The sequence below is a fragment of the Arvicola amphibius genome, chromosome 3 (genome assembly GCF_903992535.2).
Source record: "Arvicola amphibius chromosome 3, mArvAmp1.2, whole genome shotgun sequence".
Lineage (NCBI taxonomy): Eukaryota > Metazoa > Chordata > Mammalia > Rodentia > Cricetidae > Arvicola > Arvicola amphibius.
This window is the reverse complement of record NC_052049.1, coordinates 43,943,289-43,961,744: the sequence shown is the minus strand read 5'-3', so window position 1 is coordinate 43,961,744 and position 18,456 is coordinate 43,943,289. Positions and strand designations below refer to the sequence as shown.

At 41.6% G+C, this 18,456-nt stretch overlaps 1 protein-coding gene across 2 annotated transcripts in view; it reads left to right on the top strand.

The window, feature by feature from the left end:
- Sgtb (small glutamine rich tetratricopeptide repeat co-chaperone beta) overlaps positions 1–18,456 on the top strand; it is a 40,162-nt gene that overhangs the window by 3,846 nt on the left and 17,860 nt on the right. For both annotated transcript variants that reach the window (XM_038323336.1, XM_038323335.2), the window contains exons 3-5: positions 4,461–4,564; positions 8,491–8,560; positions 11,566–11,665. In XM_038323336.1, coding sequence (XP_038179264.1) covers positions 4,461–4,564; positions 8,491–8,560; positions 11,566–11,665 — 274 coding nt within the window. The remainder of the gene's footprint in view (positions 1–4,460; positions 4,565–8,490; positions 8,561–11,565; positions 11,666–18,456) is intronic.

Sequence of the window (18,456 nt, the reverse complement as noted above, 5' to 3'; positions counted from 1 at the left end):
TTGTATTCTTTCACTGCCAATACCCACAGGCTTTGCCTATCTGCCTGCCTATTTCCATAGGTGGACTAGCTGTATTCCTTTCTCAGAGAAATCTCTCTACTGGCACGTTTTGTCCCATCCCATCTCACCAGCTAGGATTTTACTGTAGATTCTCTACCCTTTTGTCCTACATCTTCAAATTTTCATCTGCTGGATCATTTTCATCCAATCATAAATGTACCAATAGTTCCTCTGTCATTATGAAAAAAAAACACAGAAAAGAAAATTGAATAGGGCTGGAGAGATGACTCAGAGTTCTTGCTGTACTTCTAGAGGATCTGGGTTAGCTCCCAGCCCATACTGAGCCATTCACTCCCACCAATAGCCCTAGTTTCAGGGATATCTGAAGCCCCCATTGGTCACTGAGGGCATCCTGTTTACAATCGGTACATACACACACACACACACACACACACACACACACACACACAGTGAAAATAAGAGAGTTAGCTCAGCAGTTTAGAGCACTGGCTGTTCTTCCAGAGAACCAAGTTCAATTCCGAGCACCCACACAGCGGCTCACAACTGTCTGTAGCTCCAGGGAATCCAGCGCCTTCTTTTGACCTGTGAAGGCACCATGTGCACCTATGGTGCACTGTCATATATTCATAAAGCCTAAACACCCAAACACATACAATAAAAATAATATCCTAACATGGATATTCTTGTCATTGTCCCCAGTCCCCCTTATCTTGTTTTTTGTCTTCGTTTGTAACAAAACCATTTGAAATTGTTGTCTATACTTTCTCCAATTCTTCTATTTCTTAATTTTAAGAATGTTCATCCTTTATCTCCATGCATTCTACTTTCATTAAGGGCACTAGTGATTTCTGTGTTTGGTCAAACAGTTCTCATTCTTTATCCAACTCTCTCCCTTTCCCTCATCTCGCCTCACGTACTCTACTTATCTCACAGTCCCTTGGTTGCTTAGCGTCTTGGCTCATTTCCTGCTTTTCCTCTCCATTGCTGATCCCCTCTCCTGACCTGTCATGTCTATAGTTGACCGCTTGCTTTTCTTCCTGTCACTCTCTTCACTCATTTTTTTTTTTTTGGGTGAGAGTATTTAACTTATTTACCTGAGGTCCCCTGAATTTATAGGCCGACAGTTCTTAGAACTGAAACCCTAGTCCAGACCTTTCTTCTAAACCCAGACTTCTATATCCAGCTTCCCACCACATAGCTCCACTTGCAAGTCTAGTAGGCATCTCAAAATTACCATTGCCAAAACTGAACTCGCAGTCCTCCCACCCAAAATCTGTTCTCTCCACCGCTTCCCTTTCTCAGAGAGAGCAGTTCCACCACTCCCTTGGCTTAGGCCAAGAACTTGGGCATTATTCTAGGGTCTTGTTTTTCTCATACTCTACATCTGACTGTTAATAAACATTCTTGTCTGTGTCTTCAAAAATCAGTCTTCCTTCCTTCCTTCCTTCCTTCCTTCCTTCCTTGCTTGCTTTTTTTTTCCCCAAGGTATACCTCTGGCCAGAACTCTTTCTTTGGCCTAGGTTGGCTTCAAACTCATAGAGATCCACCTGCTTCTGTATCCTGAGTGCTGGGATTAAAGGTGTGTGCCACCACCACACAGGACTAAAAGTCTATACTTCCAAAATACATCTTGAGTCAGGGGTTGGGGAATATAGTTCAGTCATAGAGGGCCTGTCTTATGTGCCCCTCTGTGTACAAGTCCCTAGTACTGCAAAAACCAAACAAAGCCATAAAATGAAATTTGAGTTTAACCACCTTTTACCACTTCCTCCGGTATCTCCCCTGGTTGAAACTGCTTGCTGCTTGTTCTTCTGTGATGACCCCTAACTGGTCTTTCTTTGCCAGTTCTGGCTCCTCGGATCATCCAAATTCATCCTCTTGTAAGACTGTGGCAGATTCTGTTGCTCTCTATGGAGAATCTTGCCAGGACTCCTATTGTTTCTTCGTCATTGTATAAAGGATCTATATAATTTGGACATATTTTCCACCTACCATTTCTCATTTGGTTTCAGCCAAATTAACTTCCTTCTTGGGGAGGCCCCAGATCCTTGTGCCTACAGGCGTTTGCTCTGGCTGTTTCCTTGGCCTGGAATAGCCTCCCATCATCTGTACCTGCTGCAATGATAACACTTCCATCTCCTGCAAGTCTGCCAGGTTTGTTTTTCAAAGGAGGCCTGCCCTGAACTCTAAGTTAAATCTGCAGTCTGCATCGGCTCAGCTCCCGCCTCCCCGCTCCACTCCCCCACCCCGTCCTCCTCATTCTTGTTTCTTATTTATAGTCCTCTTCTCGTCCTCTGCTCCAAGAGGTTAAGGTTCTATTCTGTTTGATTCACTGGATTAGCAGGCATCTAGAAAGGGGCCTGGCATGCGATAGATGCTCCGTATGCATTTGTTGAATTGAATCCCATAATCCTGGGCTTGGGCTTCTCTGGTCTTTATCTTGGTTTCTAAGTCTATTGGGCAAAATGCATCAACCCTCCCCATAGAATATCTCTGAAGTGAAGCTATACCTGTCTGTTTAGCTCTGAAGTTCCATGGCCTGATTTGTGGTTAATGGCTTGTCTTTATCCTCTTGATCTATTTCTGTGTTTGTGAACTTATGTTTAGATTTTGCTGTTTTGGTTTTGGTAACTGGGAGATGGTCAGAATAAATGCTGTCTGCCCTAGATCTGATATTAATTTCCTTGGAAATTAAAATATGATTTTTAATGCAGACAAGGAAACCAACAGATTCCAATTGTTGACCATTTACTACTTGCCAGACTCTGCTAAAGTCAGAGAGGAATAAGAGGCCTTGTCCTCAAGGAGATGGTCTAACATGAGATACCTGCATGCCAGAGCGTATGACATAGAGCAGTCTCTCGGGTAACGGAACTCTACAAAGCAGACGGCACAGTAAAGAATGCCAGTCTGATCCAGGATGGAGGCTGCAAGAGTAAACAAATACATAGGCATACATTTTTACTATCGTAACCATGTGTCATGGCACCGAGAACAAATTTACTTGCAGTCCAATATTTTAAATGCATCTTCATCTGCTTGGGAGAAATAGCAAAGGAGAAAGCCACATTCTTGTAGTTCTAGCTACTGAGGAGGTGAAGATATCAAAAAACAGAAAGGAAAAGGCGATAGTCTAGGTAAATAGAGTGTTTTCTTCCCAAGAGATACTTTTGCTTCTTATTGCTTAGAACTCGGTGCTTTCTTCAGGCCCTCTCTAAGGAGAGCTTTTCTGGGACTGCCTAAAGTAATAGTATTTATTTTATGACCGGCTCCTTTCTCAAGACCACAATTAAGACATAAAGTGGCTTTTGCAGGTCTTGTAACATGTGGGTGAATCTATTTAGTAGTGTGGGAAGGACAGGGGTTATTTTGGCCACATGCTTAGTTCCTTTCCCAGCTGGAGCACGATCAGAGGAAGAACCACTCTTGGCGCCCCTCCCCCCCCCAGGGGTCCTTCCAGAGAGGACGGAATATGTCTCCTGACTGCCTCTGCCCTGGGCTGCTCAGCTGTGTGTATCCTTTGAGTGGGAGCCCACCTGGTTTTCTGTTTTTCTCCCTAGCCCGTCCTCAGCCTTCCTACCAGTCTTTTAGCTCTAAACAGTCGTTTTCCTTCGCTAAATCCTTGAAAGCCCTCCATTTGCCAGTTGCACCGAGTCCCACTCTTTAAAAATGTCATCGAGGCTGCCTTGTGATCTGTTAAGTCTTTGATTCTTACATAATCTCCCTTCCTGTCTTTGTATCAGTCTGTCCCTTGTACCCTTGCTGTACCAACCGGTTATCTTGTCCTCCACCAAAAATAGAAGAGGCAAGTGTCGTCGTTTTGCAGGCTGTATATTTCGCTTTATGAAACGGACAGTGATTTGTTTGTCCTGTTTTGTTTACTGCTGATCCTCTAGCACCTTGGAGCAGAACTTTACACATAGGCATGTAATACATTTGCTTGCATGAATGAATATTTTAAAACAGACCTATTTTTATGTTACTATGCCAGGATTGATATTTAGTCCCTGCTTTGGGCCAGGTATTATGTTTCTTTTACTAATTTTCATCAAGTTGAAAATCTTGTTTTTCGTATATAGAAGATATATAACACTTTAAGTTTGTTTAATGCACCGGTGGTTAATTAGGTGTTAGTGTTGGAATGTAAGATGTTAATGGTATGCTCTTCTTTATGGTAGCCTTCAGCAAGAATATGATTTACTATGTGTGTTCAGAAATTATATTCTAGCTAACACTTACTGTTTAGTGAGAAATAAGAGACCACTGTCTTTCTCTGATAGCTCGTCTATAAATAGAAACCTCTATGCAGCTGGACCAATTCGTTCTCCTCCTGTTTTTTGGCCATAAACACTGATTTACCATAGATTACATTCCTGTAAGGAAAAACAGAAGGTTCCTTTTTAAAGTTGCTAATCCCCCTGCCCTTATTTTATTTCAAGTTGCAATTCAGTGCTTGGAGACAGTGTTTAAGATCAGTCCAGAAGATACACATCTAGCAGTTTCACAGCCTTTGACAGAAATGTTCACAAACTCCGTCTGTAAGGTATGTTGGCATTTTTTTTTCTTCTCAGTAGTATTTGTTGCAAGTATGATCCAGTTTTATCTTGGCCTATTTTTTTACTTTTTGGTTTTTTGAGACAGGGTTTCTCTATGTAGTTCTGGTTGTCCCTGATTACCCTGGAACTCATTCTGTAGACCAGGCTGTCCTCGAACTCAGAGATCCGCCTGCCTCTGCCTCATGAGTGCTGGGATTAAAAGCATGCACCACCATTGCCCAGTTTATCTTGGGCTCTTAAGCATTGAAGGGATATGTCTAAAATAAGCAGCTTTGCCGGGCGGTGGTGGCGCACGCCTTTAATCCCAGCACTCGGGAGGCAGAGGCAGGCGGATCTCCATTGAGTTCGAGACCAGCCTGGTCTACAAGAGCTAGATCCAGGACAGGCTCTAAAGCTGCAGAGAAACCCTGTCTCGAAAAATCAAAAAAAAAAAAAAAAAAAAAAAACCTTAAAATAAGCAGCTTCTTCCTGGCTATTATCTAGGAACCAAAATGTACCTCGCTTCTCATGCGTTAGATGTGCATATCAGTCCCTATTCTCACAGTTTCACCTTGCCTACCTAGAAGTCTTTCGTTTCAGAGACTGCTGAACAGTTACGAGCACATCCTGCTAGTGCCGGAGACCGGGGTTATGTTCCCAGCACCCACTTTGGGCGCTGCCCTTCTAGTGCTGAACTTGAGATTTGCAGGATGCAGTGTTTGGGAGTGATGCCGGCTCAGGACATGTTAACTTCAGCTTTGAGTGGATGCTGCTGACGGTACATTTAGCTGCGTTCCCCCACACTCTGTTTCTAGAACTGTTGGCAGGAGATTCTTAGGGAATTTGGTAGTTTTAGACTAGAAGAGAATGATGCAGGTAGGGGCTAACTCGCCACACAGATGAACTCACATGACAGGATGAGAGGAGTTGCTTATCTCTGCTCTTCCTTTTTCTCTTCACTTTGATTAATTAAGATGAACTGTTTGTCATTTCCACGGTGTCCAAGCTTGTGGCCTGCTGAGGCACCCTGCTTCAGTTGCCAAGTAAAACCATGACTGAAGCAGATCTTTATGCTCAGCTTCCCAAGGGCTATGCCTCACACAGCACTTGAAATTCGCTTGCTCTCAAGCTAGTGTCTCCACTGACTTAGTTCTGAAGGTACCACCACTGATTACCGTGGTTACTGTCTCCCAGGAGCATCCAGTTGACTTTTATACTCTCCTGGATAAAACACTTCAGCTGGAACTCTCTTGTTGCACCTAACTGAGAGATTGGTTGTATACTCTTTAAAATGTGAATTGGTTGAGACTGACTCCCTGTGACATCTTCGGGATATTATTTGTGGTAGCATCATCCTTTAGTACCCAGGTCTACCCTTGGGGCTCTATGCTCTACACCTGTGCGTCTGTCTACTCACCATGTTAACACTTTACAGCAAAGGAAGTCTAAAGTGTGTCCAAAACAGCTTTGACATCATAATGGTCAGCACTGATATCATTATGATTAGTTGACATCATTGTGATTAGCACTGACATCATTGTGATTAGCATTGACATCATTGTGATGAAAGAGTTTGTCTCATCAAATGTGGTTGAATGAGGTATTATTCACTTTAATTTTACAATTTTGCTTTTTTTCTTCCTGTTTCCTAGTTCAGTTTATACATATACAAAATGGACTCGTTCCTTTTATTTAAAGTATCTAACAGTTGCCAACACATTTAAATTTCAGCGTAAAACTGTGATTTTATTTTTAAAAGTTAAGGAGTTGGAAAAGTAAATAAATTATAATCAATTTTCATTATGCAATTTTTTCTGACCCAAATGATTCATTTTTTAAATTAATAAACTGCATATGTTTGTTGGGAGTTGTGGAATGGAAGGCTAGAAGCAGGTTTGGTAGAGCAATAAGCACGGTGTCTTGGAATCATAGTTAAGCAGTGACTACTCTTGAATGCTTAACTTTGTTTCTACACCTTTTTTTCTGTCTGTCTGTCTATCATCTGTCTATCTATCTATCTATCTATCTATTATCTATCTATCTATCTATCTATCTATCTATCATCTATCTTTTCTGTTTTGTTTTGTTTTTCGAGACAGGGTTTCTCTGTGTAACAACAGCCCTAGCTGTCCTGAAACTGTAGACCAGGTTGGCTTCGTACTCAGAGATCTGCCTGCCTCTGCCTCCCAAGTACTGGAATTAAAGGTGTTCACCACCTCCACCCAGCTCTGTGTCTTTTTAATTTAATATTTTATGTTTCATAGAGAAGGGTTTTTGTTTGTTGGGTGTTTTTAAGTTTTATATATTTGTGTATCTTTTTGGGTATGAGTGCTCTGTCTGCATGTGTGTCTGGATGCTAGAGGGCCTCGGATCTCATTACAGATGGTTGTGAGCCCCCGTGTAGTTGTGAGCCCCTGTGTAGTTGTGAACCACCGTGTAGTTGTGAGCCACCGTGTAGTTGTGAGCCACTGTGTAGTTGTGAGCCAGCATGTAGTTGCTCAGGACCTTTGGAGGAGCAGCTGTGCTCTTAACCTCTGAGTCATCTCTCCAGTCCTGTTTGGTGTTTTGGTTTTTTTTTTTTTTTGGTGTTGTTGTTGGTTTTTGTTGTTTGTTTGTTTGTTTTTTCTGTTTAGCCATGGCTGTCCTGGAACTCACTCTGTAGACCTGGTTGGCCTCAAACTTAGAGATCTGCCTGCCTCTGCCCCCCAGTACTCAGATCAAAAGCATGTGCTACCACTGCCCTTTTCTCTTCTTTTTTTTAAAGATGAAAGTCAAATTCTTTCTCAGTGATTTTGTACTTGTGAGTATTCGTCTCTAATTAGCAAAGAACATTTCCATGTTCAATTTATCATTTTCCTTGAAACTTCAGTCCAAAGGGTTACCTTGTATTTTAAATGTAGTTTGTTGGCATAAAAGCTACAAATTATTTTTTCAATATTGTAGACTTATTTTTAACTTTAGAGTGAAGTTAAAAATGATGTAATTTTTAAAATGTCTTCCATAAATTCAAAAATACAAAAGTTTCCATTGTCATAGTAGGCCTGAATGTTCTGTTTGCTTTTAGAAACCTTTGATTTATGCCCGACAGGTTTGAGGAGGTGCTGGTGCAGAATTTCATATTGTTGCTCATCTTACCTATTATTTACTATTTGACTATTGTTTAAAACATTGACCAAACCGGAGACATATAAGGAAGAGACTGAAATGTTTATTTCCAAATATTAATACTGTTAACTTTTGGCATATACCTTCCCAGTCTTAGTGTGTGAATCTGTGCATGTGCACATTTTTTAATATTTATTTATTTATTTATTATGTATACAATATTCTGTCTGTGTGTATGCCTGCACGCCAGAAGAGGGCACCAGACCCCATTAGAGATGGTTGTGAGCCACCATGTGGTTGCTGGGAATCGAACTCAGGACCTTTGGAAGAGCAGGCAATGCTCTTAACCTCTGAGCCATCTCTCTAGCCCCATGTGCACATTTTTTTAAATGTCTTTAAATAATCACATTATAGATGTCCTTTTATTGGTAAACAGTAGGAAGATACATTACATGTCTTAGGATAAAAAACACTCTATTCCAGAAGTTTCTACTTCTGTTCCTATTCTTTGTATATCAATTCCACAATTTGTTCGTGAAATGGAATTTCTGGCTATGGGAAAAGCATTTGGCGGGGTAGGGTGGGGATGAAAGCTGGACCTGTAATTCTGACGTAAAGGCAGGAGATCACAGGTTTGGTGCTCATCTGGGGTATCAAGTGGGCTCAGGGATGGCCTAGGCATCTTGGTGTGAAGGACCCTACCTCAAAGTAAAGTGAAAGGGGCAAAAGCAGCCTCCGGCCGTGTTGCCCAGTGGTCATGCTCGTGTCTGGCATTTTTCGGATGACTTCTTGTATAGTGAAAAAGAAGCACATTTTGATTTCGTTTCAGAATGACATGGTGCCCCTTTCAAACTCGGTGCCTGAAGATGTGGGGAAGGCCGATCAGTTGAAGGATGAAGGTAAATACTGCCTGCAGACGTACTTTCTGCCACTCTGGAGACAGCAGCTCTGAGGGGATAGCGTTGTGGTTTGCGCTGTCAGGACGGCACTGTCGTAACCCCTGTGGCCCTTGTGGAGCAGATGTGAATGTGATGGGTAAGAGGCCTGGTGACAAAGAACGCCTTGTCAACACCAGGGCAATCAAGACTAGCCAAACTCTCGTAAGCTTTGCCCAACAAATACCTTATGGGCTATTTACCTCCAACTGCATTTGCTATTTGACTCAAGTTCTTCTTTATTTTTAATCAAAAAGAGGTAATTAATTTTATGGGTGATTTTTAACTTTCATATACTTAATGTTTTTAAAAAGATTTCTGAAATATACTCATGCTTGCACATGGCATTTGTTTTGTTTATTAACTAGTATATTTGTTTATTAACTAGTATATTTATTAACTAGTATATGTGTTTATTAACTAGTATATTTGGTTACGTCCTTGTCCTTCAATGTTTTTGTCATTTTCGGGTTACATTATAAAATTCTGTTCTTTGAACAAGTGGATTAGTGTCTGTTTAAGCTTATTTCCTCTAAAAATGGTATTATCAGAAGGCCATGAAATCTTAAAATACTATGACCTCATAATTTATACACAAAATAAAAGCAACACCCAACACTCACTGCCACTTGAGTTGTATTTCCCAAAGCTTTTATATTTCAGCAATCCAGATACAAATACGTTTTTTGATGTAATACTTTCTAATTGGAGCCGCTTTGTTTTTCTCCCACTCGGGTTTTGCCCTGTGCGAACACGGCAGTAATGCAGTGTAGCCCCTACTACCATTTTATTGTGGCAGCTGGTTTAGCTCCAGTGTTAGTGCTCAGTACATAGCAAACTGTTATTTTTGTCCCTCATGCTGCTTGCTCTGTACAGCAGTCTTGGGAAATGGTAATCCCCGTGGAGGTTTTTGTTTGGTTTTGTTGGATGTAATGAGTGTTTTAGAAAGATGTGGCTAGAGGGAGGCCTGGTAGCATGAGACTCGAGCACAGCAGATGGAGAGGCTGGCTTCACCTTTAACAAAAGCTTTCTGGTCTTTGTTTTCTCTGAGATAGGTCATCTATCAGACATGCCAGAGGCCAACTCAAAATGAGAGCTGTTCTGTCTAGGTTTTGTGACTTGTGTGAGAATAAATGGTCATGGGAAGCTGCCAAGCATAGGATCATTCTAGACTGGTAGTGTTCCCTCCTAGAGCCTGGCTCTCAGATGTTTCATGTGCTCTGGAAGAGCAGAAGGAAGCAGGAAGGGCTTGCAGCTGCTATCTCACGATGGGGCTGTGAGAGTGAAGGAGAACATCACAAAACTATGAAGTGCCAGACCAGTGCTTTATTGTTCTGTCTGTCTGCAGATTTCTTTGAATCCTGAATTTTCATACCGACTCTCTTACAGATGGAAGCTTCCTAATCTTTAACTTACGTCATAGTACTTGCATATATTTGTAATGTCTATATACACGTTATAGCTCCTACACATTGCAGGTGGTTCACAGAAAAAACCCAGCAAAGTTTTAATGCTGATGATGGCAGAATGCCACCCCAAGGCACAGAGGTCCAACAGCAACAGCAAAAGTCTCAACCAAGAGGAAGAAAGGGAAGAAAGTCTTTGACAAGGAAATCAATTTAAATTCTCTGGGCCAGTGTGGTTAACTGTTTCTTAACCATAAAAGTTTTGTTACCCTCTGAGATTTCTTAAAATGTTCATGGCAGGCAGTAGTGGTGCACGCCTTTAATCCCAACACTCAGGAGGCAGAGACAGACGGATCGCTGTGAATTCGAGGCCAGCCTGGTCTATAGAGCAAGTTCCAGGATAGCCAGGGCTGCAAAGAGAAACCGTATCTAAAAACAAACAAACTAAAACAAAACAGAACAAAAAGTTCTTTATATTAATAACTTTTGTAGAAAACTGCCTCAAATTAGTTTATCAAAAACAAATTCCTTGAGCCATTCATTGTATGAGTTGCTCCTTCACTCTGTTTATAACATTCAAAGATTTTACAGCCAAATCAATTATTAACCTTTTTTACCCATTAGCAGTTACTCAGATACAGCAACTTTTGCTTTTCCTTAGCTCTTCCAGCTCCTGCTGGCTGCAGGCTTAGCTAACCCCACTTTCCTGTTAAAACCGGCTTAATGAAGAGAACACCATCATGAGCAGAAAACTGGGGAACCATAGAGGGTCTGAGACATAGGTCCTTCATCCCCAGTGTGGAGTTTGCAGTTTTAAGCAGTGGTTCTTACCAACACACTGGATGCTACACCCCTTCATGTGGCGCAGCAGAGATAATCACAGGAGATGTCGTCTTTTACCAGTTAAATTACTGCCAACTGTATGTGCAATCGCTCTTCCCGAAAAAAATCAGTACTCAGTAGGCTAGCGTGGCATTTGAAATCCTCTCTAAAAATTAATCTCCTACAATCTCTTTAAAATGATTTTATCCCCTTTAAAAAGGATATTATCCTCTAAAGACATATTCGCACAATTGCTTACACCAGCTTACTCTCAGCAGCCTTCCAAGCATGGCTGCCCAGAGGGGTGTGTGTGTGTGTGTGTGTGTGTGTGTGTGTGTGTGTGTGTGAAGGGGAGAGGAGAAGGTCGGGTCCAGCTAGACATGGTGGCTAGGGAGAAAGGAATATGCAGCCAGCTCTAAAGAGGAGCAGAATGAAGAAGATGAAGAAGGAAAGAACACATAGCCATGACTTAGTCATGATGGTTGCCTTTCTTCCCACCAACTCGTTTTTGTAAGTTATGCAAGCATCCATTTCCATGACTTCATGTTGCCTAAATGATCTAAACACCGTGACACCATGAACAGTTGCTCTACGATATGAGATAAAATCGACCCCAGCGTGAGTGAAAACCACCGCGTGTGCCCTTCATGCTACTGTAGTGTCTATGGTTGAAACGTTATCTGTCAGACTACGCTTTTTGATACTTTGTGCTTACCATACCTCTCATTGATCTGATTGCAGGCAATAACCACATGAAAGAGGAAAATTACACTGCCGCGGTGGATTGCTACACACAGGCCATAGAGCTGGATCCCAATAATGCGGTTTATTACTGCAACAGGTAACACTGGGATTCACAGCCCTGAAAGGCAGATGTCAAACATGTTTGTTTAGAAGAATTTGAAAGTACAGAAATATAAGCTGAAGGAGAAAAAATATAAAGCCATTTAGCTTCATTCAGAGGCCACCAGACTTAATTTTCTTTTAAAATATTTTGATTTAGAGGAATGCAGTCAATTTGAGATTCTGCTGTTCACTGGACATGCAGTAGTTATGTCTCTTTTTTTTGAGATGGGTTCTCATGCAGCTCAGATTATCTAGCACTTCCTGTGTAGCTGATGATAGCTTTAAACCCTGGTCCTCCTGCCTCAACTTCCGGAATTCTGGAATAAATCTTCCGCACCCCATTTATGTGCTGCTGGATTGAGCAGGATTTTGTGCATATTGGGCAAGGACTGTATCAACTGCATGTCCTAATGCATCCTAAGTCTTTGAAATTCTTCACAAGCATTATGTAAACTGTCATTGTTACCTTTTTTGTATTTCCAGCGCCTATAACTGGGGCTAGCAAGCCAGCATTTAGTGTCCTATTTGAATGACTGGATAGAATGTATCTTTTATTTAACCTTTTACCTACTGTGGGCTCTAAGGTTGTTTCCTTTTTTTTTTTTTTTTTTTAGTGTCATCTAGATTCAGTGAACATCTGTGCTTCTCATTTTCTTTCTGGACCTTAGATTTATTCATAAAAATACATTTGTTTGTTTTACCAGTTCCGAACTTTTAAAAAATTGAAACTAACTGAAAAAGTATCCTAACTTCTTTTGTTCCCTGCCCTAGGGATATGTCTCTTTTTTCATGTTCTTTATGAAAATTAGGTTTCATAATTATTAATTATCACTATTTTAATAATGTTTTCATATAAATTATTGCATTTTATATTTACTGGGTAGTCAGGCAGGGCATTTTTTTTTAAAGACGTTGATTATGTGTGGTTAGGGTTCTTTTAAACTTTCTTATTGTTTTAATTATTATTGTGTGTGGGTAATATGTATATGTATGAGAGAGTAAGGGTGCACACATGAACGTTGAGGTCAAAGGCCAGCTTCCGGGAGCTTGTCCTCTCCTTCCCATGTGGTTCCTGTGATTGTATTCAGGTTCAGTGGTTGCACAGTTGCTCTTCTGTGCTGAGCCATCTAAGTTTTTAATGTTTTTAAATTTTTATTTGTATGTATGTGTGTGTGTCTTAGTTCAGATTTTTATTGCTATGAAGAGACACTATAACCACAACAATTCTTGTAAAGAAAACATTTACTTAGGGTGGCTTGCTTACTGTTTCAGAGGTTCAGTCCATTAAGATCATGAAGGGGAGCATGGCACATGCAGGCAGATGTGGTGCTGGATCTGAGAGTGCTATATCTTGCAGACAACAGGAAGTTGACTGATAGTCACACTGAGGAAAACTTGAACAAAAGAGACCTCCAAGCCTGCTCCCACAGTGGTACACTTCCTCCAACAAGGCCACATCCCCAATAGTGCCACTCCTTTTGGGAGCCATTTTCTTTCAATCCACAACAGTGTGTGTCAGTGTGCCTGTGCTTGTGTGCACATGTACTCATGTGTGGAACTCAGAGATAATTTTGGGTATTTTCCTCTATTGCCCCCTAACCTATTTTGAGAGTCTCTCACTGAATCTAAAGCTCAGAGATATTGTTACATTGGTTGGCCAGCTCACCCATGATTTGCCTGTTGCTACCACTCAGTGTTCAGTTTGTAAGTGTTTTCTGCCACACCTGGGTTATTCATTGGAAATAACTGGGAAAGAGGGAGACTGCAACTTTTATTGCAGAGTCGTCATTGGCACAGGCTCCAAATGATGGCTTCTTGTAAATGCCCACTTTGCCTTTGGATTATACATTTCAAGGATTTTTCTGACTTTAATTTTTGAACACCATAAACATCTGCTAAAACAAAAATAAAGTAAAAAACAAAAAGAAAAAAATAGGACATCAGTACTCAGGATGTACTGATCTCTGTGAGCTGGAGACCATCCTAGTCTACACAATGAATTCCAGATCAGCCCAGATATACATAGTGAGACCCCGTTTCAAAAAACCAAACCAAAAAGCACCAAAATTATTTTAGGGAGATATAGGTTTAGAATTATTGCTTATGTCATTTCTTTGGTAGTTTTGCTTTTAAAATTTATATATTTGTGTGTTTTATGTATGTTAGCGCTCTGCTCTCTTGCACACCAGAAGAGAGCATCAGATCACACTACAAATGGTTGTGAGCCACCATGTGGGTGCTGGGAATTGAACTCAGGACTTTGGAAGGGCAGCCACTGCTCTTAACCTCTGTTCCATTTCTCCAACCCTCAGTTTGGTTTTTAATGCTTAAAAGAAGGCTAGCATTGTTTGTACAAAAGATTGATGAGCCTCTCTACCAAGTAGTAATGGAGTCACTTTTGAGTGCACACTTTGAGCACAGTTTTGTACACTCCTGTAATCCCAGTGCTCAGGAAGGCTGAGACAGAAATATTGTAAGTTTGAGTCCAGCCTGGACTGCACAGTTTAACCCTGTGTCAAAAAAGAAAAGGAAGAGAACTTCTGCTTTTGTTTTTAACTTATAGTTATGTATGAAAGTGTTGGATCCATAAAAACTCAATGAGCCATACCGGAGACCTCCATTTTATTTTTTTACATGCACATAAAAAACAAAAAATAAACAAATCATTCTACGTCTATCTCAGAAAAACAGAAAACCCCAAAGTAAGTTGAGGTAGAGGAATTCTCCCAAGCTACGTTTTGATATTTGAATCACAGTCTTTGTAACCAGATAAATATACATAATGTTTTAATTTAATTCAGTAGATGAAACCTTGAAAATAAATTTCAGAGTAGCATGAGATATTATGACAAGATACAAATATTGCTGTAAAATTGCTTGATTATAGAGTACGGTAAGCCACATACTTGCTTTGAAAAATGTGAGCCTAAGTAAATAATTCATTTTTTATGAGATTAGAATTCACTAATATTCGTATGTCTGCTGTAACTGGGTTAAAGATTTTTGGAAATATCTATTCTTGCTTTTAATTACTATTAAACTGAAATTAATGAATACACTTCTCTTTTGAATTTAAATAGGCTCTTTCCCCTGAGGAGTTCAGTCATAGGACATGCTGTTGAATATTAAACAATTAGAAAGGTTTATTTGCCTACTTAACACAAATGCTGGGTAAAAGCTTCAAGGTAATTTGGAGGATTTTTGGGTTACAGGCTGCTGTAACCTTGCCACCTTACCGCTGCCATTTTTCTTAGCCACCTGGCTGTATAGAATTGGAGGCGCAGACTCCCAGGTAGGGACCTTGTTCTCCATACCGTGTTTCACAGTTTACTGCTAGTTCAAATGCTCCCCGCCCACCGAGTGCACTGGGATGAACTACACTTTACCTTGTGGAGAAGTACGACCCTGACGTTTACCTTCTGGTTTGGCTTTGAGGGATACTATTGATTGTTAGGCTCACTTCAGATCTAGAGAAGACACGAGTCCTTCTTTTTTTGGTGGGCAGCCTACCCTTCAATGACTGAGTCATCTCTCCAGCCCGTGAATCCTTTGAAAGCCTTTTTTTTTTTTACTTTTTTTCCCCTTGAGCGTCTAGCACTTATCACAAATGTAACACCTATATAGATTTAGCATGCTGGATGCAGATTTTGTACCTCAAAGAGCAGGGATCGGGGTGTATCTCTTATGAACTGCAGCAGCAGTGTCCCTCCCAGGAACTCACCCAGTTTTCCCTGATAAACAGAGAGCTCCTGAAGAAACGCCAGACGTTTCCAGTGATACAGAAGCAAATGGATTGCCGCGTCAACACCTGTGCCCATGAAACAAGTGATTGCATGTGGGCACTCTACAGTTTGTCTTTTGTTTCTGAAAACACATGGTGTTTACCTTTCTTCTGTCTGTCAGTGCTGGGTCTGTTACTCTTTCTCTTGTAGGCTCTTGCTGCCAGGCTAGAGGGTTGAACCACTGAAGGCAGTAAATGGAATAAAAGATACCAGACAGAGAAAGGAACTGATAGGGAAATGCACTTGGGTGAGGAGGTCGGGGTTGGCAGTGATTTGGAAACGCGTAGACTTTGGATAGACAGGAAAATGGAAGACATTTCAGGCTGGAGAGCAGAATGGGGGCTGGGGCGAAGGCTCAGTTGGGAAAATGCCTGCTACGCAACCTTGAGGACGTGAGTTTGGTCACCAGAACCCACATTTTTAAAACTCCAGGTGTCATGGTGCTTCTTTGTAATCTCAACGCTGGAACCAGAGCTAGGTAGAACCCAGGGGCTTGCTTGACAAGTCAGCACAGGCTGCTTGGTGAGCTCCAGACCAGTGAGAGACCGTATCTCAAAAAGGAAGGTGGATGGCGCCTTGTCTTCTGGCCTCCCTGTGTGTCTGCACATGCAAATAAAATTCAGAATCATCAGGCCATTGTGACAAAGATGGCTAGTATCACCATCTGGTCGCCTTAACTCGGAGAAGGATGGGAATAGAGGCCTGTGGTTTTGCATTTTGGTTTCCTATATTTTTCTGGCCGATTTCTAAAGTCAATCCACTGAGATACTTGGTCAGTCAATCTCAGTTCTACTGCTCACTTGCTGTCTGATCTTTGAGCACTCACTCATTCATTGTAATAATTATTTCCTTCCTTCCTCCTTTCCTCCCTCATTTCTTCCCTCCTCCCTCCTTCCCTCTCTTCCTCTATCCCTTTCTTCCTACTTTCTTTCTTCCAAGACAAGGTTGTAAAATAAACACGATACTAGCCCTGTTAGGGGTGGTAATATATACAAAGAGCCTAGCTAGACCTAGACTTCAAATATTTCTTTCAAAATATGTTGTTGCTAGGCATGATGGCGGCTGCCTTTAATCCCAGCACCCAGGAGGTAGAGGCAGGCAGATCTCTGTGGGTACCAGGCCAGCCTGGCCTACATAGTAAGTTTCAGGACAGCTAGGGATACATTGTGAGATCTTGTCTCTAAATAAGTAAATAACAGTGTAACAGGTGGCATACACCTATAATCTCACGACAGAGACTGAGACAAGGCTGTCTTCAGGGTGAGGCCACCTGCTCTACATAGCAGGTTTGACGTCAGCCTGAGTTATATAGTGAGACCTTCTCCAAAACAAAACCAAACTCAGGCTGGAGATGTAGAAGGAGCGGCGGGGCTGTGTCCTGCCACCCGGCTAGCTTTACCCAAAATAATTTCACGGAAACTGTATTCTTTTAAACACTGCCTGGCCCATTATCTGTAGCCTCTTACTGGTTAATTCTCACATCTTCCTTTAACCCATATTTAGTAATCCGCGTAGCACCACGAGGTGTGGCTTACCAGGAGAGATCTTAACCTGCGTCCATCTCGGAGAGGAGAAGCATGGTGACTGCATATGGCAACTGCCTGAAGCGTCTCCCCACTGCCTGTTCTGTCTACTCCGCCTACCTAATTTTCTGTTCTCTTAAAGGGCCAAGGCAGTATCTTTATTAATAATTAAAGTAACACATAGACACTCCTCCATCATGGAGATGATGGATCAGAGGTTAAGAACAGTGACTGCCCTTCCAGAGGACCTGGGTTCAATTCCCAGAACCCACTTGCAGCTCACAACTGTCTGTAATTCTTTTTTTTTAAATATTTATTTATTATGTATACAATATTCTGTCTGTGTGTATGCCTGAAGGCCAGAAGAGGGCACCAGACCTCACTACAGATGGTTGTGAGCCACCATGTGGTTGCTGGGAATTGAACTCAGGACCTTTGGAAGAGCAGGCAATGCTCTTAACCGCTGAGCCATCTCTCCAGCCCCAACTGTCTGTAATTCTAATCCCAAAGGATCTGGAACTCTCAGACATCGGTTGTAGACAAAACACCAATGTACATAAAAATAAAAATAAATCTTAAAAAAAACCACATTCTAAATCAACTAAATGACCCTTTCAAAACTAAAAACATAGCAAGTAAAATGGTCAGAAGCTTCTTTTAGTTATAAGAATAGGTTTTGTTATAACTTGATTATGGTTGGTTGAGGAAATGTGTGGTAGATTTGAGTTTTTCTGCCTTATTTTCTATAGACACGGAACACGAGTGATAGTCATGCTGTTGTTCTGAAGGTGAGGAAAAGGAAGGTGTCTGCAAGCATGCTGCATGCCTACACTGTTGTAGTGAAGGTCACCTTCCTGCCCCAGGAACAGAACAGCAGAAGCAGAGCTCAGACCCAGTGTCATACAGTGCAGATGTTGACATGTTCAGCTTCATCCATGGGAGACTCAAATGCATCCTGGTTTCGCTTTCTTTCCAGGCCTCTGAGCAGCACAAATCCACTTTCACCTTTGCTTACTGTCTGTGACCTACAGCTTTCAGGACTGAAGCACAGGACTGTCCAGATGTCATCATGTAAAGGTGCTTGCCAACAAGCCTGATGACCTGAGTTCAGTCCTCACAATGCCCATTGTAGGAGAGAACCACTCCCAAAAGTTGTCCTCTGAGCTCCAGGCATGTCCTGTGGCATGTGTGTGCCCACAAACATAGACACACACTTGCACACAATGCACACAAACACAATAGAAACGATCGAACCACAGTCACCTTTGTTCCCACATTCTCTCCTGAGTTGGGACCTCCTGTCTTTGTTCCTTATTGTCAGGATGGGAGAAGGATGGGAGGACCATGTTCAGAGAATCTTCAGTCTTGCTCCATTTCCCCGTAGGCCTTAAGTTTTTTTTTTTTTTTGAGACAAGGTTTACTCTGTAGCTTTGGAGCCTGTCCTGGAACTAGCTCTTGTAGACCAGGCTGGCCTCAAACTC